This window comes from Lepidothrix coronata, unplaced genomic scaffold, assembly GCF_001604755.1.
Source record: "Lepidothrix coronata isolate B3197 unplaced genomic scaffold, Lepidothrix_coronata-1.0 Scaffold237, whole genome shotgun sequence".
Taxonomy (NCBI): domain Eukaryota; kingdom Metazoa; phylum Chordata; class Aves; order Passeriformes; family Pipridae; genus Lepidothrix; species Lepidothrix coronata.
In genome coordinates, this window is record NW_016690417.1 from 839,230 (window position 1) to 862,168 (window position 22,939).

The following is a 22,939-nucleotide window of genomic DNA, read 5'->3' on the forward strand; positions in this document are numbered from 1 at the left end:
AAAGTCTCAGTAAAGCTTCTGGGAAGCTGCTCCAGGGAGTCTCCCTTCCTTCAGCCTTTTCTCCCCCTCCTCCTCATGTCCCTGCTGCCCTGGTTGCTCCCCTCTGGGCTTTCAGCACTCGCTCCACACTTCTCACATCTTTCCAAGAGCTGTGACTGAACATGGACCTGCACTTTCATCTGCAGCCTTGCCATCATGGATGAAATCCTGGGAACAGCTACCCTGAAACTGGGGGTTGCAGCAGCTCAGGGCACCCCGGTGACATTTGCTGTGGCACACATGGGCCATTAGCCAAGGACACCCAAAGGCCCCTCTGGGGGCTCAGCTGCTGGCCACACCACTCCTTCCTCTCCAGCGAGGCTGTCACACACTGGTGAGGGGTGTCAGACTGTGGGAGCCTGGTTTCTTGGCAAACCTAGGTGAAACACTCATCTCTCCATTTCCTAGGTGCTCTCCAAGAACTCTCTGACTGCTTGTCCCAATGTTCCCAGCAGCCAGAAGCTGAGATGATGTTAGACACATAGGTGAGACACAGCCCCTACACAAAAGACCAACACAAAACAAAGCTAAAATAGGAGGATTCAGGAAGAGCTGGAAAGCTGGCTTGCAGGCAGGTCCACGGCTCTGAGGGGAACACATGTGGGGCACCCCTGGCAGGGGTGACCTACAGCTCCTCTCTCCACTGACAGGGCAGAGTGATTCTTGGCAGGGCTGCCAGGCTCCCTCTGTTTTCCCAGCAGGACTGATCCGGCGCAGGCAGCCAAGGCCCTCACCTTGGTGAAGGGAACTGGTTTGTGTGTGAGATGACCAGACCGCCCTGGTACCACCTCCCAGACCATGATTTGGTGTCAGCACACAGAGCTCAGGTAATGCTGGGGCAGGAACTTACCAAGGACCTGCTCTGCTGCAAATGTTGCTTTTGCCACCTCAAGATGCCATCCAGGCTCTCTCTGAACACTGAGACAGCCCAGCTTCGGGAACCAGGTGGGGTTTGGGTTCCCACTGCTGTTTGGGAGTGCTGAATAACAAAGCAGCAAGGGGCTGAGAGCACCAGCTGGCACATGAGGTTTGCAGGGGCTTGTAAGACTTGGTTTTACTTTTGGAACAGTTCCAGCTCTCTCCACATAACAGAACTGTGCCAGAGACACAGTCCAGCTCCCAGGACTCAGCCACCAAGCCACAGCCAACTGTGTCACCCAGCCTGGTATCTGCACATCCCCCAGCACCAGTTCATCTGTGCTGGACACACATCACCCCCCAGCCATGGCCTTTGCTTGTTCAACCACACCACCCTCCTCTCCTCTCAGCCACCCTCGTGGGTGGGCAACTTCTCTGCTCAGAGCCCTGACCTCGCACAGAGTCACAGAATCACTGAGCTTGGGAAAGATCTCTGAGATCATCAAATCCAAGATGTGACCAATTCCCACCTTGTCCCCCAGCCCAGAGCACTGAGTGCCACGTCCAAGTGTTCCTTGGACACCTCCAGGGATGGAGACTCCACTGCCTCCCTGGGCAGCCCCTGCCAATGTTTAATCACCCTTTCTGTGAAGAAATTCCTCCTGATGCCCAACCTAAATCTCCCATGGCACAACTTGAGGTTGTCCTGTCCCTTGTTCCCTGGGAGCAGAGCCTGACACACTCCCCCCTCCAGCTGCACCTTTCTGTCAGGGAAGTCCTCATGGGACTTACCCTCCAGACCCTTCATCAGCTTCATTGCCCTTCTCTGGACTCGCTCCTGCACCTCAATGTCAGGAAGAATTGAGAGGCCCAGAACTGGACACAGAACACAAGGTGTGGTGTGGCCTCTCTTCCCACAAGCTTGGGAAAGGCTGGACACTGCTCAAAGGGCAACCTCAGGGTCCTTCCAGGAAACAGCTCCAGCTCCTGACCAGAGCCACCCACCACACCGGGAGGTTAAAGCCACCACTGCACTGAGGAGGTCACACAGTCCCCAGGTGCTTCCCATGTCTAGATGCAGGGAGGGATGGAGGTCCCTTGGACCACCCATTCCCAGGTGTGTCCTTTGGGAGCCCTCTGGATGCTCAGGTCATGCTGGACCTCTGTTCTCTTAGTGCATGGAGCCCATCTGTGCTGTCCCAGGCAAGCTCTGCTCTGGAGATGCCACAGGGACACGGCAGCACTGGCTTTTCTCCTGCCAGTGTTCCCATCCCATATTTCGGTTGTCTCTCCAAGAGCTGCTCCTGTCCCCACAGGAGCTGGGACACACAGAGCAGGGTGGTACTGCTGGTACTGCCCCTCTGCCAGGGGGTGCTTGTTTGGCACCCAGGCTGGGCTGTGCAGAGGTTTCTTCCCCACCGGCCTGGGGGTTTGGAGGGGCTCAGGGCTGGGATCCACAGCACCAGCCTAGGGAAGCTGTGCTGCTCCCCATCGTGTCCACATGGCCAGAGCTCCGGGCTGGGAGCTGAGGCACTGACACGTGCTCTTGGGTTTGGGAAAGGCTCAGCTGGCAGCAATACCCAACACACCCACCTCAGCACAAGAATAAATCTAGAGGGGAGATTTTCATCTTTGCTAGAGCATGTTCCAGCATGGAAGAGTGTTGGTCTGAGACTTGAGGAGCCTCTGGCCTCATGCCAGGGAATGGCAGGGACCCCATGGCATGCACCGGGCAGGGCACGGGTGTCAGGGTCTGTCCCCTCCAGCTGTGCCAGCGGGTGGAGGATCCAGCGGGATTTCTCCAAGGCGGATGCTCCCAGAAGGAGTTCTGTGTGGCCACAGGCAGGTGTGTCAGAACTGCATGCTGCTGGCTGCCAGGGCAACGGCCCCTGGAAGGTTTGTTTCAGGACTTGGTGGCCCTGGGCACCATGGGTGACTCCTCTGCACCAGAGGAGTCCTGGCAGGGGACACAGCTGGTCCCGGCTGACAGTAATCCCCCCCTCCCCTGGCACCCCCATCAAGGCAGCACCCCAAGTGCCATTGTGTCACTCTTATGTCCCCAGATGCCCTGGCAGGGTAATGCCTTACCTCGGAGGAGCAGAGCTGGGACACGTCGACCGCTGGCTCTTCCCCAAGGCAGCTGCAAAATGCTGTAAGAGCTGCTTGCAGGGGAGCTGGGCAGCACAGGGGGGATGTGGCACTGTGCCCCCATGTCAAACACCACGCCCTGCTGACAGGGCTGGTGTTAGTTTGGGGCTGATGGTCCTGCCGGGGTTGGGCAGCAGGAAACATCCCCGTTCCTGAGCAGCGTCGCAGCGAGGCTGAGGGATGTGTTCATCTGTTTGATCTTCTTTGGTTTTGATGAGCCCCTTCCTTAGTTTATTAATTAGCTGGTGGTTGGGAGCTGTGGGAGTGTCCAAAGGCATCGCTGGTCCCCAGGGCCACTCAGTGAGTGTCCCCTCCTGACTCAGAGCTTTGCTGCTCATCCTGCTCCTCTTGGTGTCCCCCACCAGCTGCAGCTCCTGTTCCTCAGCCCTGGCAGCAGACACTGTACCCCGCCAGCCCCAGCTGTGCTCTCCTCCCACCTCCATGGCCCCCACCCGGCCCTCCCCCTCCCCAGCGCCACGGCAGTGCCCCTGTGGCTGCTCTGACACAGCTCTTGTGATGGCAGCGGATGGGACACCGTGGCCTGTGCACTCGGGTGACTGGGTGCATTGTGGGCACAACCACGTCACGGGGACACTGAGTGTGGGTGAACTCACACTGGTGTGAGGTGGAGGTGACAAGGAGCAGTTGGGCATCTCCTCCCAGGTGACATGTCCTTGGCCCAGGTAAGCAAACGGCTCCCAGTGGAGTGACCTGAGCACTTGGGGCCATTACGGCTCAGCCTTGGTGACACTGAGCCCTGGGAAACCACATCACAAGGGGAAGGAGGAGGAGCTCCTGTGAGGCAGGTCCCTAAACCTAGGGCCCAGTGCCACCTCAGGGTGTGCAAGTATCACAGAATCACAGAGTATTCTGAGTTGGAAGGGACCATGAGGATCATCCAGTCCAGCTCCTGGCCCTGCACAGACACCCCAACAATCCCATCCTGTCCCTCAGAGCATTGTCCAAACACTCCTTGAGCTCTGGCAGCCTTGGGGCTGTGCCCACTGCCCTGGGGAGCCTGGTCAGTGCCCAACCACCCTCTGGGGGAAGAACCTTTTCCTGAGATCCAACCTAACCCTGCCCTGACACAGCTCCAGCCATTCCCTGGATCCTATCCTGACAGAAGAATAGAATAAAGTGGATGGGAAAGCAGAGCAAATAGCAAACAAGTAACCATAAGAATGTGAAAGAAACAGCATTTGCGCAAATATAACTTAGGTAATCAGAAGCCAATGATGAGCTAGAGCTTGTAATATGCATGAGGCTAATTATTAACCTTTATAAGCACAAAGCCTGCAGCAATAAAGTTGGATAAGCCATGATCTTTCTGAGCTTTCTGTGGTCGTATAAATTGTATCCCGCCGTCTACAACACTATCCCCTGGTCACAGAGAGCTGCCCCTGCACTGCCCCTCGTGAGGAAGCTGCAAACCCCAATGAGTTTCCCCTCAATCTGAAGTTCAGCCCCTTCTTGAGGCTGAACAAGCCAAGTGATCTCAGATGCTCCTTGTATGGCCCCTCAAGGCCCTTCCCCATCCTCATGTCCCTCCTTTGGACACTCTAACAGCTTCACATCTTTCTCATATTACAGTGCCCAAACTGCCCCCCCAGCACTCGAGGTGAGGCTGCCCCAGACCAGAGCAGAGCAGGACAATCCCCTCCCTCAACCAAGGGAGGACTGAGCAAAGGGGGGGTGGTGCTCCTGTCCTGTACTCACCCATGCCCTGGAGCCAGCCCAGGATGGGCCACCTGGAGTCACCGGGGACATGGAGCCAGGTGCTACTTGAATAGAGGCTAGTGGGAGCAGGTCACACTGAGCATCTAATCCCCATTATGGACCAGTCTGGGCTAAATATGTGTCAGTTTATGGATCCTGCTGGCCCGGGCTGCTGGTTGTCCCACTGCCGTTCCACAACAGCCAGGATGAGCCGTCAGCAGCACCAAGGGACAGCCTCTGTCACTGATGGGAACCTCCTCAGTTCCCACCCCCTTTCCAGAGAGAAGAGCAGCAGCCACTGGTCCTGTTGTCATCAGAGGATCTCTTGGGGAGATCAGCCTGACCAATACATCCCTGGGGCCCCTCGGGCCTCTGAGCTGACAGAGCAGTGACACAGCTGTTCATAGGGCAGTTCCTGTCCCTGACCCCACCTGCACAGACCTCAGGGCAGAGGGGAGACTGGGAGGGCAGAGCCAGAGCTGGGCCAGGGAGGCTTCCCCTCCAGCCCTGGCTGCCAGGAGATGTTCTGTCAGAGGGAACATCAGCAGAACACACAGGTCTGTGACACACGAGGTGGGAAGGAGCACAGGCTGCTGGGCTGAGGGTGAGGGGCTCATCAGTCGTTCCCAACACCCTTGTGGTGGGAGCTGGACACCAGGGGTGCCAGGGTGTCCCTGGCACTGGGACCTCCCTGTGACACTGGTATCTGACACCTTGAACCACACTTCCACATGGAATACTGAACTCCTGCTCTCTGGGGTCTGAGCACAGTGTTTCACAGCAAAGTCAGGGTTCAGTGACACACCCCTTCACAACTGGCATCAGCAGTGCATGGTCCTGCCCTTTGCCCTGCCTTCCCCAGCCTCCTACTTCCAGATGTAGGGAACAAAAGCGAAATACAAAAAACATCTGCTAAAAACCACATGTATCAGTGTTCTCCGGCTCACAGCACAGCCCCACAAAACTCTGAGAGAGCTCTGACGGGATGAAGTGCTCAGGGAAGTGAGGGGACAGATGGGAATCAATGAGCTTTGCTGTAGGGCAGGGCAGAGGTCTGGGGGGTATGAAGGGATCTACAGCACCCACCCACCCTCCAGGCAATTCCTGCTCTCAAAGCGGCACTTTTAGGCACAACTGCTTTCTATGGAAAAAGTTTTATATGAACCCCAATCCTTCAACGCACTTTTATTTTACAATAAAATAACTGGCACACCCAGCAGCGCTCGCAGGGCAGGACAACACGGGGGCTGGGAGGGCTGAAACAGGAACGCGGCACAACGGGAGCTTTTGGGGGAATGTGGTGCTCTGTGGCACGGCAGCGAGCTGGGGCACCGACCAGCCTGTCACCAGCCTGTCACAGCCTGTCGCCGCCCTCTGCAAAGGGATAACGCCGAGGGGAGCCTGAGGCCCGGGCCCGTCCCCCCGTCGACCCTCAGTTCACACGGCAGGCCCGGATCATGAGCAGCTGGAGCAGGATGAAGACGGGCGACATGATGAGCCCGTACCAGAGCTCCCGCGTGTGCTCCACCAGCTTCTGGCACAGCAGCATCTCGAACACGAACTTGAGGCTGAGGATGGTGAGGATCCAGAAGAGCCGCAGCACCGCCAGGCGCTTCTCGCCGTCCTGGAACAGCCGCACGGACACGATGGTGGTGAAGTAGGTGCTGAGCCCGTCGGCGGCGAAGAAGGGCACGAACACGACCCACCAGGAGAGCGCGGCGGCCGCGCCGTCCACCTTGAGCACGAGCAGCACCGTAAAGGCGAGCAGGGCCAGCGCGTGCAGCAGCAGCTCGAACGTGGCGAAGCCCAACCACTGCACGAGCTCCCGCAGGGAGAACAGCATGGTCCGGGGGGCGCGGGGCAGAGCCGGGGAGCGGCACCGGCCCTGTCCGGGGCACCGGACCCGACCCGCCCGGGGCTCGGCCCGCCCGGCGCGGGCGGCGCGGGGCGATGACGTCAAAGGGGCGCGGTGGATGATGACGTCACAGGGAGTGCGGAACGGGCGAGGGAGTCTCCTCAGCCGCCGTGTGACGTCACGGGAGCGGTCGCACTGTGGTGACGTCACGGCGGGATGGGGCCGGTCCATGGTGAGTCCGAAGAGCCGGGAGATCCCCCAGGGATCCCGATCCCTGCGGCCCCTCTGCCCTGGAGACGGGCTTGGAAAACCGGGGCGGTTCACCTGGAGAAGGGAAGGATCCAGGAGAGTTCAGAGCCCCTTCCAGTGCCTAAAGGGGCTCCAGGAGAGCTGGAGAGGGACTTGGGACAGGACAAGGGGGAATGTATTCCCACTGCCAGGGGGCAGGGCTAGATGGGATATTGGGACGGAACTGTTGGCTGTGAGGGTGGGGAGGCCCTGGCCCAGGTTGCCCAGAGAAGCTGTGGCTGCCCCTGGATCCCTGGAAGTGTCCAAGGCCAGGTTGGATGGGGCTTGGAGCAACCTGTTCTAGTGGAAGGTGTCCCTGCCCATGGCAGGGGGTGGAATGGGATGAATGTGAAGCTCCCTCCCAACCCAGATCAGTCTGTGATTCTGTGATTTTGTTTTTTATTATTATCATGTAATTTATTGTTAGTATTCTATGGGCACGTGGTGACAGCAGCCGTTTGCAGCTCAGACATCCCTCTGGGCTGGATTCCCTGCAGGATTCCCTGTCACACACAGGGCCTTGCTCTTTGGCAGTGTGGCTGAGAGCAGTGTGTGTCTGATCACACCTTTCTCTGTCTCTGAGCTCCAGGCTCTTCCCCAGGCCCCTTCAAGTGAGGGGAATTCATAGGGCAGACAAGAAAGTTAAAACCAGCAATGGAGAACAGCCGATCCCAGGGCTGCACTTACCCTGTGGGGATGAGGGCAGTTAAACGAGCCGGGATGTGCATTTTAGTCCCTCCATGCCCGGGCAGTGGGGACAAGGAGCACAGTGTGTCCCTGCTGCTCCTGCAGGTGAGGACACAGCATTAATCCCTCAGCGCTGTGCAGGGGTGGGAAAAGAGCCCACGAGCCTTGTATCCCAGTGCTGGATCCCAGCTATTGACACCCCTGTTTGCTGTGTCAGCCCCACACGTCACCTTGGCCCCCAGTCCCTGGTGCTCCTTTGGGTGGGGTTGGCGCTGCTGGGCCCAGGGCAGGCCCAGCTCTGCCCTCCCAGCCCCCTTTCCCCTCTGGGTGGTGGCTCTGGTTTGTCTTTGCAGATGGCAGAACGGAAGCTCCTCGTTCTCTTTGGCAGCCAGACGGGGACGGCCCAAGACATGGCCGAGAGGATCGGGAGAGAGGCCACGCGCCGGCACCTGCAGTGCAGGGTGGAGGCCCTGGACAGCTGTGACCTGGTGAGATGGGACACACAGGGGACTCTGGGCACTGCTGCTCCTGCTCCATCCCCACCAGCCCCATTTCTGCCACTTGGGCATCCTCCACCCTTGCTGTGATCTGCTGTGTGTCACCAGGGCCTGGCTCTGTGCCCTCCCTGGGGGCAGCTTGTGCTTGACTCAGCTCCCTTAACTCAGGTGGGTAAAGAGAGCAGGGACTCCTGGGATGGAGTCACAGACACTCAGCCTTTCCCTGCCAGGTGAGGGGCTGGTGCTGCAGGGAGTGGGTGGGCAGCAGATGCTGCTGCAGGGCCTATGGAGGAGCTCGTGCCACGTGGGGCTGTGGGTTTTATTCCAAGCGTGGTCAGTCTGGGAGCTCATTGTGGTGTGGGCAGCCATGTGGGGACAGTCAGGACACGTATTTCGTAGAATGACACAAGGGTTTGGGTTGGGAGGGACCTTAAAGATCATCCAATTCCACCCCCAGCCATAGGCACGGACACCTTCCACTAGAACAGGTTGCTCCAAGCCCCATCCAACCTGGCCTTGGACACTTCCAGGGATCCAGGGGCAGCCACAGCTTCTCTGGGCAACCTGTGCCAGGGCCTCCCCACCCTCACAGGGAAGAATTCCTTCCCAATATCCCATCTAGCCCTGCCCTCTGCCAGTGGGAAGCTGTTCCCCCTTGTCCTGTCCCTCCATCCCTTGTCCCAAGTCCCTCTCCAGCTCTCCTGGAGCCCCTTTATGCGCTGGAAGGGGCTCTCAGGTCTCCCTGGAGCCTTCTCTTCTCCAGGTGAACACCCTCAGCTCTCCCAGAGCAGTTTGTAGGCTGCTGACCTGGACATGCCTCTCCATGTCTGTGCCCACAGGCCAACCTCATCCATGAGCCACTGGTGGTGTTTGTGTGTGCAACCACCGGCCAGGGAGACCCACCTGATAACATGAAGGTAGGACATATTCCTGTCCATCTTGCTTTTATGTTCCTGATCCAGGGAATTCTCTCTAGAAGCAGCTTGAGCAGTGGTTGTTTTTGGAGGGGGGAGCACCAGTCACCTCTCATGGGACATGAGCAGGGAGCTGGTGAGGGGGCTTTCAGAGGCCACCTCTGCAGGAGTGCTCCCCCCTGTGTTGGGGTTCAGGATGGGCCCGATGGGGGCAGAGCAGGGATCTGGGGGCTGGCAGGCAGGGCAGGCTGCCTGGGCAGCAGCAGGACTCCCCGGCCGTGTCCTCCGTAGATGTTCTGGCGGTTTCTGTTCCGGAAGAACCTGCCGCCCGGGTCCCTGTGCCAGCTGGACTACGCCGTGCTGGGCCTTGGCGACTCATCCTACCCCAAGTAAGCAGCTCTGCAGCTCCTGGATGGCTGCTCCTCACAGCTCTGGCTGCGGGAGGGGCCAGAGTGGCTGGAGAACGGAGGGGGTGGGGGGAGACAGAGCCTGACTCTGGATGAAATGAAATGAAATTCCCACCAGCCTTAAAAATCCTTGCTCTACCAGCCTGTGTCCCTCCCAAATCTCAGGAATTAGGCTTCTGCCCATTTCTTCCCCCCCAGCCTCTCCAAGCAGGTCATTTGCTGCAGTGGGTCTGACATCAGGTGTCAGTCATTTGTTGCAGCCATTCAGTTTTCCATCTGAACTGCAGGGAAGCAACTTTGTGCCACAGCACAGGCTGTGCCACTTGCCAGTGGGCCAGGGCAACAGGAGACATCAAACACAAATGGCAGCCAGCCCTGTTGGTACCAGTTCTATCCCAGAAGATTGTTCCCATGTGCCTGAAAGAGCTGTGGTGGGAGGGGTAGGCGTGCCAGAGCTCCATGGGGCAGTGAGGGGCTGGAGTGAAGGAAGTGTTCTGAGTCCCTGAAGGGAAGCAGGACCTCCATAAGTCCCTTCTGGGAGCTAGGCACAGCCCATGAGGCCCAGCAAGTGGCAGGCAACTGCTCCTGTGAGCTGCCTTAGGTTGGGGCACAGACTGGGCAGGGCACAGACCAGGTTGTGTTGCTGCCTCTGTGCTGCTCCTGTGGCCCTGGCAGCAGGTGCTGGCTTCTGTGGGCACTGCCTGCTGTGTGCTGGAGCAGCCCTGCCTTCACAGCTGTGTTATTCTCTGCTTAGGTTTAATTTTGTTGCAAAGAAGCTGCACAAACGGGTGCTACAACTTGGGGGCAACCCGCTGCTGCCAGTGGCCTTGGGAGATGACCAGCATGATCTGGGGTAAGAGCCATGGGGAGGTGTGGCAGGGGGAGCCCTGGGGTGCACTACAGCTCTGTCCTTGGGCTGCTGGCAGGGCTCTGTGTGCTTTAGACACAGCCCTGCTGTGTCTGGGGAACAGCAGTGTGCTGCTCCCACCACGGGGCTGCTCCAGCAGCTCTGTGAACGTGCTGATCTCTGCTCATAACGCTTCTGTGCCAGGACCTGGGTCACCTGCTTCTCCAGGGTGTCCCACGACCCCCAGGATGTGCCAGCATCTCCTGGCTCAGCTCCAGTCCTGTTCAGAGCGGGAATGGCTGTGTCACACAGCCACGTGCCTGCAGCAGCCTGACCTGTGCTCACCTGGCATGGAGCAGAGGCTCTGTGTGGCTCATGGAATTGGTGATGGCCACAGGTGGTGCTCAGGGGGCTTGTGCTTCTGTTCAGGTGTCAGTGGTTGGGCCCCATAGAGCAAGTGAGTGCTTAGAGTGTCTGAGACATGTTTCCTCCCAGACCTGAAGCTGTAAGGGAACAGCCTGGGGTGACTGTGCAGTGCAAGGGGAGCAGGGCTGTCCCAGCATTGGGCAGGTGCAGGGGTAGCAGGGCTTGGGCCCTAAGGGATGATGTTGTTCTGCTGCAGCCTGAATTTCCCTCTTGCAGGCCGGATGCAGTGGTTGATCCATGGCTTGTGGCCTTATGGGACAAGATCCTCGCTTTGTATCCTCTCCCTCCTGGCCTTGAGATCATCAGCCCAGACACACGGTGGGTGCAGAGGGTGGGCAGGGTGGGCCCCAGCAGGGACTGGCTGCTGTGCAATGCCACACTTCCTTGGCTGTTCTCCAGAGTGGAGATGTGCTCTGCTTTGACCAGGAACCCTTCCCACACAGCTACTGGTGTCCCAAGCGTTCCTTGTTCTTTGGCCACTGGTGGCCCACTTCTCTCTGGATGGCGTGTCCCTTTGTCCCCCGTGGGTGTGTGTCAGCTGCCCCAGCCAGGTTGTGCCCATCTTGCCATCCTGATGTGCCTCTGCCCCTGGCAGAGTGTGTGTGCCCAGCCAGCCTCCCTCTGCCTGTTCTGGAGACTTTGGAATCTCCTGGCAGTCTGCATTGCATTCCCTTACAAAGCCAGCTCTGGGGAACAGGGATGGTGGGTGGTGGATGCAGTGGGAAACTCCAGGCCTCGCCCTGGAGCAGCAGAGGAGCTGTGGCGTGGAGTAACCACTGCATTGCTCTCCTCTCCACAGCCTGCCCCCAAAATACACCCTGCACTACCTGCCTGAGGACTCCCCACCCCCCGAGGGTGCCCTTCCCCAGCCGACAGCGCTCAGGGCTGTTCCCTCCGAGCTCCGTCCCTTCGCTGCCCCTGTGGTGTCCAACCAGCGGGTCACGGCACAGTCCCACTTCCAGGACGTCCGGCTCATCGAGTTCGACATCACGGGCTCGGCGATCACGTGAGCATTTCCCTGACTCCCCCAAGCTTTGTCCTGTGGGACCAGGTCTCCTGTAGCCTGCCCTCCTCTACCACTCCCTGTCTCCACTAATATGTGATGTTGCAGCCCTGAGGACGTGGTCCCTGCTGCGTGGTTCCCCTCCATGACAAAGTCAGGGGTGTGTGGCAGCGGGGGTCCTGCCCATGGACCAGTTCTCCTTGCCTGTCAATAAGAGAGCACGCTGGTGACACTGGGAATTAGCCTCCCCTGATGTGGTTGCTGGTCGGGGTGGACATGCCATGGCTGTGGCTTTGCCCCATGGCTATGCCCCGTGGCTCTTCCCTGTGGCTCTGCCCCGGGGCTGTGCTCAGCAGCTCCTGCTGCATCCACAGGTTCAGTGCAGGGGACGTGGTGATGATCCAGCCCCAGAACTGCCCCGAGGATGTGCAGCAGTTTTGCCAGCTCCTGCGCCTGGACCCAGACAGACACTTTGTGCTGAAGCCCACGGAGCCTGGTAGGTCCTGCCCACTGCTCCTTTCCCTCCCTGCTGGGACAGGGCAGCCCCTGAGCACTGGCCCAGCCTGCAGCTCTGCTCTTCCTTTGCCATAGACCTGGTTCATGGAGTTGGGAGTGTCAGACAGATACAGGACACCTGCCTGTCTGGCAGTATGGGGACTGTCCTTCTCTCCCAGTGCTGTGATCGTGTGCATCCTGCACAGGGTCAGGGTGACTGTGGGAGGAATCCAGCAGTGCCAGGTTCCACCTGGGCCTTGTGCCTTGGCAGCGCCTTGCACAGGGTGGGGAGGATCCTGCAGCCTCCTCAGCCCCAGACCCAGGTCAGGAAACCTGTGCTTCCTTGTAAGGGGAGTGCAGGTCTCCCCACTCTACTTTAACCCCACGGACCTCCTGCAGGTGCTTCTGCAGCCACAAATGAGCTCCAAAACCAGAGGAACCCCTTGGAGGCCCCTCAGAGCCCTTGGTGGCTCTGCAGTCTCAATGGAATTGGGACAGTTTTCTCTCCTGTTTCCTGAGCACCTATTCCCCTTCCACCTTTCCTGTGTCTGTCCATGCTGGAATTTTTGCCTGGCAGGCAAACCCAAGAAAAATTCAGGCTGCTCCTCACACCCTTGGGACGTACAAAGGAAACAAGGACAGGCTGACACATGGCACTACTGGTTATTTCCACTGCATTGTGTGCAGAATGGGTGGGAGCCATATGGATAAGGCATTATCCCAAAGCACTTCCCAAAAGCAAGGGACAGCTGAACACCACTGACTTCCTCTGTTGCCAAACCTGTGGGCTTGAAAAGCAAACTGGGGAGAGCAGGAGGGAGTGAGGCCCCATGGTGGGAGCAGTGGGAGCTGAAGTTGGCTCCACTGGGGCATTGGTGCAGTGTGTGGGTGCCCACAGGCAGCAGGGCTGCCCTGGTGTGGGGACAGGCAGTGCCAGCCATCCGGCCCCGGGGCTGGCCCTGAGCTCTCCCTGCTGCCTTGCCTTGCAGGCACATCCCTCCCTCCCCTCTTGCCACAGCCCTGCACCATCCGGCACCTGGTCACCCACTACCTGGACATCTCCTGCGTGCCACGGCGCTCCTTCTTCGAGCTCCTCTCCTACTTCTCCACCAACGAGCTGGAGCGGGAGAAGCTGCAGGAGTTCAGCTCTGCTCAGGGCCAGGAGGAGCTGTACAGCTACTGCAACCGGCCCCGCAGGACCACGCTGGAGGTGAGGCTGGGCAGCAGGGCACACCTGCTCCATGGGGGCTGTGCCAGGCCAGAAAGCACCCAGGCAGATGATCAGCCATAATTTCTTGGCTGGGGAATTTAATCTACTTCACCCTCTTTATGAAGTGTCTGTGAATTTCCACTGGCAGTTAAGACCAGCTGTAGATCCTTCTCGCTCTGAGGTGGGCTCTCTGCTGCAGCCTGGGAGGCAGAGGGCAATGAACACAGTCGGGTGGTTGGTGCTCAGAGGTGCCCGGTGGGGTGCCTCTGGTTGAGGGCAGTGTGGCACAGCCATGTGGGACACCCTCTGGCACACTGAGAACAGGCAGGCTGCCTTCTAGGGGGATGCAGGTTGTCTTCTGGGGTGCAGCAGGCCTCACCCCTCTTGGCTTTGCAGGCCCTGTGGGATTTCCCTCACACCACATGTGCCATTCCAGCTGATTACCTGCTGGACCTCATCCCTCGCATCAGACCCCGTGCCTTCTCCATCGCCTCCTCCCTGCTGGTAAGAGCTCAGCCCTTTAGGCCTCGTGTCAGGCTCTAAGCTGCGGGTATGGCAGGGCCTGGGCTGGCTGTTCATGCTGTGCATGCCTTGGGTGTCCAAGCACTACTCCCAGGCCCCTGAACACCCACAGCCCACCCAAACCCCTGCTCTGCAGTGAGTCTGCAGCAGCCTGACCTGCTGGTGCCAACCTCAGGGCTGTGCCAGCCTCCAGATTAGGGCGCTTGCTCTCCTGCACCCCAATAAGTGCTGTCCCACTGCTCCTCAGAGGTCTGGTGTCCTTGTCACCAGAAGCAGTGGGGTGTGGTGCCGTGAAGGCTGGGAGTGCCCCGGTGGCCCTGGCAAGCAGGAGTGCTGCTCCCTGTGCTGCCGGGAGGTGGCAGTGGGACCTGGCCCCGGTGCTGGCGGACATCAGCCCAATGCACGGCTGGATTTGTCCTCAATGGGAGCCTCTTGGCTTGGACGGTCACTGTCACTGTTGACAACTGTGCAGAGCATTCCTGCAGCAGTGCTGCTCTGGGAAAAAACATTGGAAAGGTTTTGGGCAAGGGCGTGCTCCATTCTAGGTGGCTGTTTTGGGCTAGGATGAGTGTTGCAGGCACCCTGGCAGGAGCTGGGCACAGGTTTTGTCCCTGGAGGAGGTGCTGGGCCCTTCCTGTGAAACTGTGCTGGGTATCTCCTCATTTCTCGTGGCTCTTGTCTGGACACAGGCTCACCCTGACAGGATCCAGATCCTCATGGCAGTGGTGCAGTACAAGACACGGCTCAGCAAACCCCGCCGTGGGCTCTGCTCTACCTGGCTGGCTTCTCTCAATCCAGAGCAAGGTAATTGCTTGGACTCTGTGTGCTTGTCACAGCACCCAGCAGTGACCCCTTGGGACCTTGGTGGAGCTGTGTGTGTGCTGGCCACGTGCTGGAGCTGCCTGGGTCCTGGCTGGAGCACCACCTCCGTGGGGGCTGGAGCACACTTGCTTGGCAGGATGAGCTGAACTCACAGGTAGCTGTTCTTCCTTGCTGCTCCCATCTTCTTCAGAGCATGGTGTGCTCCTCTAGTGTCCTCTGAGCTCCTGGTTTTCTCCCAGCTGCTTGACCCTCCTGCTTCCGAGTGTGCCCTGCTGTCCCCCTGATGGCTGCTCCTGGTGTCCTGGAGCTGGTAATATTCTGACTGCTGGACACCTCCAGCCCCACAGCCCCAGCTCTGGGAAGGCTGGTCCTTCCTTTGAGCACATCCACCCTGTCCTGCAAAGCCTGTGTGTGCTGCTCATCTGCTCCAACCACAAACCACCTCCAGTGGGTCCCCATGCAAATGTGACAACCTCATGGGGTCTCCCAACTGCAGAGTGGTAGAGAATTCCTCTGTATGGGTCCAGGGCAAGACAGGGGCTTCTCAGAGTACCTCCATGGGGCTCTTCACCCAGATGAGTTAAGTGTGGCCTCCCTTCCATCCAGCCAGGTTGGGATCTCTGCCTGCCTTCCCTGCTGTCCTCCCTGGCACGGGCTGTGTGAGGAGAAGGCTGTCCCACAGCCCGGGTGCTGAGGGGCTCTTGCCTTGCCCTGGGGTTCACTCAGGTTCTTGCAGAGGAGATGCTGAGACAGCTGAAGCACTTTTCACACGCACAGGGTGTGCCCTTGGTGCTTGGGGTGGTGAGCCAGGTGCTGTTCATGTCTTCCAGCATCCTGGAAGAGCTGGATGCCTGGCTCCCCCTCTGCAGGCTGTGCCAGGGGCAGGGATGGTGGAGTGATGCTATTCAGTCTGTTTGTTTGCAGGTGATGTCCGGGTGCCTCTTTGGGTGAAGAAAGGAGGAATGAAGTTCCCAGCTGACCCTGCCACCCCCGTGATCATGATTGGCCCTGGCACAGGGGTGGCACCTTTCCGAGCAGCAATACAGGAGCGGGTGGCACAGGGACGTAGAGGTGAGGGGTGGTCCTGGGAGGGATTTGGGGTGCCCCTCACTGCAGACAGGTCTGTGTCAGCAGACAGCAAGGAGGGACTGGGGGCTTGTGAGGGTGTGGATGGGTGCAGGGTGTGCTGTGTTTGAGTGGGAGCAAGCTGGGCTCAGGGGCAGGTGAGGACCAGAGCCTGTGTGTGCAGCCTGTGCTGCAGGGCAGCTCCTTGGGTCAGCGTAGGGCTCTGCAGAGGCTTCCTTGGCTCTCTGAGAGTGAAGATGGGTTACTGAGCTCATCTGCTCCTGCACAAGGAGTTGTGCCTCTGTCCTTGTCCCATTCTCATTCTCCTGACTCAGCCATGAGTCTCAGCAGGAAGCTGAGGCTGGTGGAGTGGAACAGGCAGCCTTGGGGGGCAATTTTTGCTCTACCTGCTCCCCACCTCCTGCTTTTCCAGTACACAGGGGCCTCTGGTTGTTGCAGGTCACTTGGCTTCATGCTCACGTGGCTCCTGGCTCTTCCAGGCCTGGGCTCCCAGGCAGGTGCAGCAGAGAGGTGGAAGCCTCTGCTCTCAGCCCCAGGTCCCGTGGACAGCAGCAGTGCCCAGCACTCACAGGGCATTCGGTCCTCCCAGCACAGCCCCTGTGCTCTGCTCTCTGCAGGGAACTGCCTCTTCTTTGGCTGTCGACAGAAATCCAAGGACTTCTACTGCCAGGCAGAGTGGGAAGAGCTGGTGGCAAAGGGCTTCCTGACACTCTTCACAGCCTTCTCCAGGGACCAGGTTAGTTCCCAGAGGAGAAGGGTGGATACAGGAGTGTCTCAGCCAGCACTGATGAGACTCTGTCAGTGTGTCTGTCCCCTGTAGCTGTTGGCATGACCTGTGAGGAATCTAGTGGGGTGGCACAGTGTCACCTCACTCCCCCATACACCTCGGTGCTGGCTGGGATTTGCCCCCCAGCTCTGCAGTGCCGGGGCCCTGCCGGGACATGTGTGACTGGAAAGGCTGCTGGTACGGGGCTGGAGAGCACTGGAGCAGATAAGGCATTAGCCAGCTTTGCTTGGCTGGACCACGTGAGTGATAAAAGGCTCACAAGCCTCTCGGAGGGTTACCAGGCAATAATTTTCCTTGGTTAAGTACCACCCTTCTCACTGTGTCCCTCTGAGCAGTGGCTGAACCCAGGGAGCTTGGCCTCTGTGCCAGCTCTCCCCAAGTCTCAGCCATCCAGGAGAAAGTTCCCTGTAGGTACAAGCATCCCCACAACTCAGCTCCTCACTTTGCTCCCTGGTTTCCTAGACAGTGTCTGTGGTGAGCAGCTCTCATTCTCAGGGCTGCAGGGCTTTTTATGCTGCCAGAGAGGCTCCCTGAGCTGGGGTTCTGTTTCACTGCCTTGCCCTGTCCCTTGATGGCACTGAAAGCTCAGCCTGGCTTTGGAACAGAGATCTGATAAAAAGGGAATGGGGATCTTACAGTAGCTCAGCTGCACCAGCCCTTTCTCCTGACTGTGTGCATGTGTTGACATGAGTCCAGCATCTTTTATGCACTCACTTGTAAGGCATGAGCTGGATGCTTCTGTGAAGGCTTTCCAAGTCTGTGATGAACAGGAGCAACACTGCAGAGGGTTTTTGGTTGACCAGTGAAGGGGGGACCTGCTGCTCCCAGAGTCTAGAGAGCTGCCAGAACCACCTTCTGCCCTCACAGACTCTGGAGGGATGGGACTCCCATGGGAGTCCCTTCCTGCTCCACAGGCCAAAGCACTTTGTCCTGAGAGTCTCCTGCCCCTGAACCATGCCGGGAGGTGAGCAGGAGCACAGCCAGGTGGGATGAGCTGCATTGGGCCGTTGTACCTTGGGCTTCAGGAGATACCACAGCCCTTAACTCATCAAAAATTTTGTTGTCAAAGAGCCAGGCAGGGGCTGAGATGCTCCATAGCTGAGCAGGATTTCCCTCTTCTCTCTTAAGGTGCCCTTTGCAGTGACCTCCTGTCACATCACCGTGCAGACTGATCCCAGCCTGACCTGGCTGCCTCTAACTCTGAGCAGGATGCCCCAGGGTTTAGCTGAGACACTGTGACCCCAGTTTGTCACTGGAGTGCTCTGGTTTCTGGGCAGTTGCAGGTCCTTAAATGACCCCCTGAGAGCCCCAGCCTGGCTGGCAGGGCCTCTGGCAGCACTCAGCTCATTACTGTTAACGATGTGAGGCAAAGCTGAGAACTGAGGTGCTCGTGATGGGCATCACCACTCAGAGCTGTGGAGCCGTGCCCAGGTCGACCTGGCACTCCAGTGCAATCAGCCAGTGGGGCTGTGGGACCTGCTGCCCACGTGGGGACCAGCTCCTGTGACAGCCAGGGCTGGTGCTGCTCGGGGTTGTTCCCACACACACCTCCAGCCTGCAGCACACAGGGCCCTGAGCCACAGCGAGAGCTGTGCTGGCGTTGGGGCTGGACGTGGGGAGGGGGTGTGGGGAGGGGGCTGTGCCTGTGGCTCAGCTCACTGCTGTGCAGAACCGGGTGTAGTGGGATGCCCAGCACGGGACCTGGCCTTCATCACAGTGTCCCCCTTGTCACAGGAGCCTTCTGGGCCAGCAGTGAGTTCAGGCACGTTAGCAATGGTGTTCTCTTGGGCAGGAGCCAGGGCTGTAGGCAGTTGCTTGGATTCTTGAAGTCTTGAGGATTAACCCTTTGGGAACTCTCCTTAGTTGGGCTGTACTGTGCCAAAAGCCAGTCCCTGAGCACAGTGGAGAGGCAGGGAATGGGACCAAGGCCATCCCTCCAAGCTTTCTGCCCTTCCAAGATGTTTCAGGTCTGCAGCAGCCAGGGGTGTGGGGAAGGGTCCCTATCCTGCAGGAAATTTGGCACAGGGAGGCCACAGAGCCTCCTCTGCCTGTGCTGGGAGAAAAGGGGAGAGGGCAGGAAGGAAATCCTCATGGGGCCTCCCCACTTCATGGTCCTGGCCAGTGGACACCTAAAGAGTTGGGAGGGCTACTTTGTCCTCACTGAAACTCCTGCTGCTGCACTGATTTCCCTCCAGCCCATCTCAGTGCACTGACATCAGATGTGGGGTTCCCCTTCCCTGTGTGGTCATTGATCCAACTGCTTTCCCAGTGCCCCTGCTCTGGGGGGCTGTGCTGTCCTGAGCCCTTGCAAACAGCCCCTGAGAAGAGTCCTGAGAGCAAGAGCTGTGGCTGCTGCCAGGGCTGGCAGGCTCAGTGCCCTGTTTACCCGCAGGAGGAGAAGGTTTATGTTCAGCACCGCATCCAGGAGAACCGGAGGCTGGTGTGGGAGCTGCTGAGCACTGGGAATGCTCACGTCTACCTGGCTGGGTGAGTGAGGGGTCTCTGCACAGGGACTGGGGGATTGGGGCTGCGTGTTGCTGCTTCTCCACCTGCTTGGAGACATTCCCTCGGCTCAGCCCCTGGAGTGAGCACACCCCGTACCCCGACAGGTCCCTGTGGGCTGCAGTGGCTGCTGCAGAAGGACAGCTTGTTCGTCCTCTCCCTGTGTCCTGCTCTGTAAGCCCTGGGCTCAGAGGGTTGTTTCTCACTTGAAATCAGAGAAAAGGGTTGTGTGATGCCCATGGCCACTCATGTGGGCAGAAGGCTTTGAAAGCATAATATACCAGGGCTCCAGAGCAACAGCTTTGGGACCCCCAGCATGTTCTGTCTGGCTCTTCACACGCAAAACTGCCTCCCGGGGCAGGGACAAGACTGGCACCACAACCAGTCTCCTTTGACAGCACAGTCATTCTCCAGGTGGTTGTCTTGGACTAGTTGGACATCTTGAACTGCTGGCCAAAGGTGGAGTCTGGTCTTTGGAGGCAGAGCGTTGGCAGCTCTGCTCTGAGCTCTGTGCCTCTTTTCCTGGGCAGAGCCCTTGACCTGCCTGCCCTCGTGACTCCCTGCACAACAGGGAGGAGAGGGGACTGCTCCCCATTGCCCAGGGTGAGGGTTGTGAAATGCTTTGGGCTCTTGAGCTGGCAAGAGGCTGCTGATGGTGTTTGTGGTGCACCCCGTGACCTGGAAAGGGCTGTGCAAACCTGAGCCTTGCTGTCGACACAAGCAGCAATTGCAGGAGGCTCCTTCCTGCCTGTCCTGTGCAACAGCAGGAACTTCCCTGGCGCCTCGTGGGGCCAGACTGGCCTTGCTGCATTCCTGGGAGAGGGAGATTCTTGTTTACTGCCCCGGAAGTGGAGGCCAGGTCTCCCGCCACACTGTCTGTCACTGCTGCCTGCACTGCTGCCTGTGCTGCTGGGCCTCGCTGCACTGCAGGGCTTCCTGGGCCCTTACCCCAAACTGGGCCCTCCTACCCTTGGATCTGGGCTTCAGGTTTGGTGCGCTTGGGACGTGAGTTGTGCCACCATCCACAGCCCAAATGCTGAGACTGTTGGGCAGCTGTTGGGTCCTTCTTCCATCCCCTTTCCTACTGTTCTTCTTTGATCCTATTCCCTACTTTCTGGTGCTGACAGAGATACCCTGGGGGCTCCCAAAAGAGGATCAATGTCTTGGAAAGAACAGGGCTTGTACAACTGTCCCTATGGCAGGATTTTGGGGGGCCGTGAGGATGGTGTTTTGGGTGTCGGGGTTGCTCTGAGGCTGAGGGCCTTGTCCCTAGCACGGGGTGTCCCTCAGTCCCCATCAGGCAGGTGGGATCCTTGTCCTCCCTGTACAAGTGTCCAGTTGCAGAGGGCACTGTCCCTCCGCTACTGAACAACCCACACTATGTGGAAAGACTCCTAGGATCACCCTTCTCTTTCCTGGCCCACAGATTCTGAACTGCCTGTGGGGTGCCAGACAGGAAGGTGCAGGTGGGCAAGCCCAAAAATGGCCTTTTCCCCCCTAAAAACAGTATTCAGAGTTTCAGCCAGACTAAGATAAAGTGAGTCCTGAGCTGTGTGTCCCTGAGCAGTGTCCCTGGGGCATGTCTGCCTTCAGCCAGGCCAGCTCTGGGGAGCCAGGGCTGTATCTGCTACAGAATTGTTCCCAGCTTGTCTTGCCCAGGGGCAAAAAGGTTGAAAATGTCTCTCTTTTTCTGAAAAAAATAGCTATTTGACATGTTTTCCATCACAAAGCCCAGCTCCATTATCTTGTACTTGCATATCACTGCCTGACTCAGAAACAATAGACTCTTCCAAAAAAAGAAGACCTCCTTTCTGGGTATTTTGGGATGTTAATCAGCTTCAAACAGCAAGTCAGAATTCTGCCTTGTTCTTGGGAAACAGCAAGGACGTTGCCAGATGCTCGTGCCAATTGGAGCAGCCTGGGAAATTTTTTATTAGATTTTTTTTTTGTCGCACAGGCAGTTCATCAAATGAAACTCTATCCAGGAAAAAAAGTCTGAATTTCTGATTTCCCCTAAGAAATAATTGTGCTTGAAAGCATTGAATTCTATTTGGGTATTTTTTGCACAGGGGCTCGTGTCTTCTCCTCTATTTCTCTTATTTTGAGGTTTGAACTGGCTTCAGTTCCAAATGTCACCATCAAACCAATCATCTTGGATTTCCTGAGAGCTGGCAGCAGCAGGACGGGAGCGGCTGCTCCTTCCCAGCAGTGTCTTACCCAGCTCAGGATCAGACATGTTTGACTTTGAGTGATTCCTGAGATGAAAGGACAGTTTCCTGCCCTCCTGCCAATAAATTCCAACTCTATGCATATTCCTTGTGTCCCTCTAATGAGGATGCTAGCAAATGGAGCCATGTGGGGCTGCAGTTCAGGTTGCCGAGCTGTGATGCTCCTTCCCTGAGGACTGGGTACTGCAAATGCCTGCACTGGGAAGCCCTGTGGATAATGGGGCTGCTCTCGAGGGAGGGGTAGGATGACAAGCCTGTCATTTATCCCGTGCCAGGCAGCCCATGTGGCAGGGTGAGACAGATTCTCACTGCCCTGCTGCCCCCTGATCCCAGAGCACTGGGGTGCTGCCCCTGGTTTTCCTTTCTCGCTGCATTGTGCCCCTGCTCTGTCCCCCAGGAATGCCAAGCAGATGCCGGTGGCGGTGGCCGAGGCCCTGCAGTCAGTGCTGCAGCTGGAGGGTGGCCTGTCGCCCTCGGAAGCAGAGGAGCATTTATCAGCCCTGGAACGGTCCCAGCGCTTCCAGTCTGAAACCTGGTCCTAAGCCTGGCTCCCTGCCTCCCCCTTCCCCACAAACTGTCTGAATAAAGAAGCCAGCACAGTGATCTGCCTCTGGCATCTTCCTTGGGCTGGGGTTACCCCAGCCTGGGCAGAGGCCTGTCCGAGGGGGTGGATTTACCCAACCAGCCCTTCCCTGATGGCAGCAGGGTGGGAGGTGGGTGGGAGGGGGCTGTCTCCTGGGGGGCTGTTTGGCTCCCCATGCCCAATCTCCGCTGGAGCAGAGGTCAGGGGTCTCTAGGGGGATGCTGCTGGCTGATCTGCTGTCCCAGGGGCTCCAGCCCCGGGGGTCTCCATGAAGGGTGGGCAGCACTGCTGGGCATTGCTGGAGCCAGCAATGGCAGTGGCCCAGAGGAATGGCAGGGCCCAGAGGAAGTGAACTGTTGCATGGGAGTCTCTCCACCCTGGCATTAGTCAGCAGCGTTTGCTGCAGGAGGAGGCTGCCTGGACAGACCTGTTCCCCCTGTCTCCAGTGGCCAAGGCCAGCAGGGACAGGCACAGGAGGAAGCCTCGATCCCTCTGTCTCTGCCGCTGGTTCATCATCCTGAGCCTGCTTAATGCTGAGGTCTGAGCTCTGTGTGCCAGCTCCTGCTGAGTTATTGCCTTCCCTGCTCTGCTGCATCTGTCCTCCACCCCATCCTGGGAGCTGCTTCCAGCCCTTTCCCTGCAGCCTTGGGGTTGTGCACCCTCCTGGCCCTGCCAATGTCCCAGTGGGACCAGTGCCACCACCTTCCTCCCCCAGTTCAGCAAACTGGGTGCCACCATGTAAATAGCAATTAGGACCCAGGGCATGAATCAGCCAGGGACAGTCCCTGGGAGCAGGCTGGGACAGGAAGAGACAGCGATGCCACACCACACCTGTGACCCAGCCACCCTCCCACGCTCTGAGTCATGGGGTCTTGCAGGGGAGAGCAGAGCCCCAGGGCATTGCTCGAGCTGTGGCACCACAGGGAGGGGGAACAGAGTGGTTTTGGGGCTCCCCACCCCTCTACTTTGCCCTGAGGAGCTCTTGCACTTGCAGCCCCTGGCTGGACTGAGTGTCCCCA

At 58.4% G+C, this 22,939-nt stretch overlaps 2 protein-coding genes across 5 annotated transcripts; one reads left to right on the top strand and one right to left on the bottom strand.

The window, feature by feature from the left end:
* Positions 1 to 5,931: 5,931 nt before the first annotated feature.
* TMEM203 (transmembrane protein 203) lies at positions 5,932 to 6,680 on the bottom strand. Its single transcript, XM_017834723.1, has one exon. It carries the CDS (start codon positions 6,602 to 6,604, stop codon positions 6,194 to 6,196), a length of 411 nt encoding a protein of 136 aa, XP_017690212.1. The 5' UTR covers positions 6,605 to 6,680; the 3' UTR covers positions 5,932 to 6,193.
* Positions 6,681 to 6,741: 61 nt separating this feature from the next.
* Positions 6,742 to 21,940, top strand: NDOR1 (NADPH dependent diflavin oxidoreductase 1). 4 transcript variants are annotated; one of them, XM_017834719.1, is made up of 16 exons: positions 6,752 to 6,848; positions 7,494 to 7,696; positions 7,945 to 8,079; positions 8,928 to 9,005; positions 9,294 to 9,391; positions 10,164 to 10,262; positions 10,899 to 11,000; positions 11,482 to 11,688; positions 12,060 to 12,181; positions 13,170 to 13,390; positions 13,787 to 13,894; positions 14,602 to 14,716; positions 15,659 to 15,805; positions 16,438 to 16,556; positions 19,000 to 19,094; positions 21,735 to 21,940. In XM_017834719.1, exons 2-16 carry the CDS (start codon positions 7,559 to 7,561, stop codon positions 21,877 to 21,879), a joined length of 1,929 nt encoding a protein of 642 aa, XP_017690208.1. In that variant the 5' UTR covers positions 6,752 to 6,848; positions 7,494 to 7,558; the 3' UTR covers positions 21,880 to 21,940. The 4 variants fall into 4 exon arrangements, with proteins under 4 accessions (XP_017690211.1, XP_017690210.1, XP_017690208.1 ...); XM_017834720.1 differs by lacking the exon at positions 21,735 to 21,940 and adding an exon at positions 21,179 to 21,510; XM_017834721.1 differs by lacking the exon at positions 7,494 to 7,696 and having other exon boundaries at positions 6,743 to 6,848.
* Positions 21,941 to 22,939: the final 999 nt, after the last annotated feature.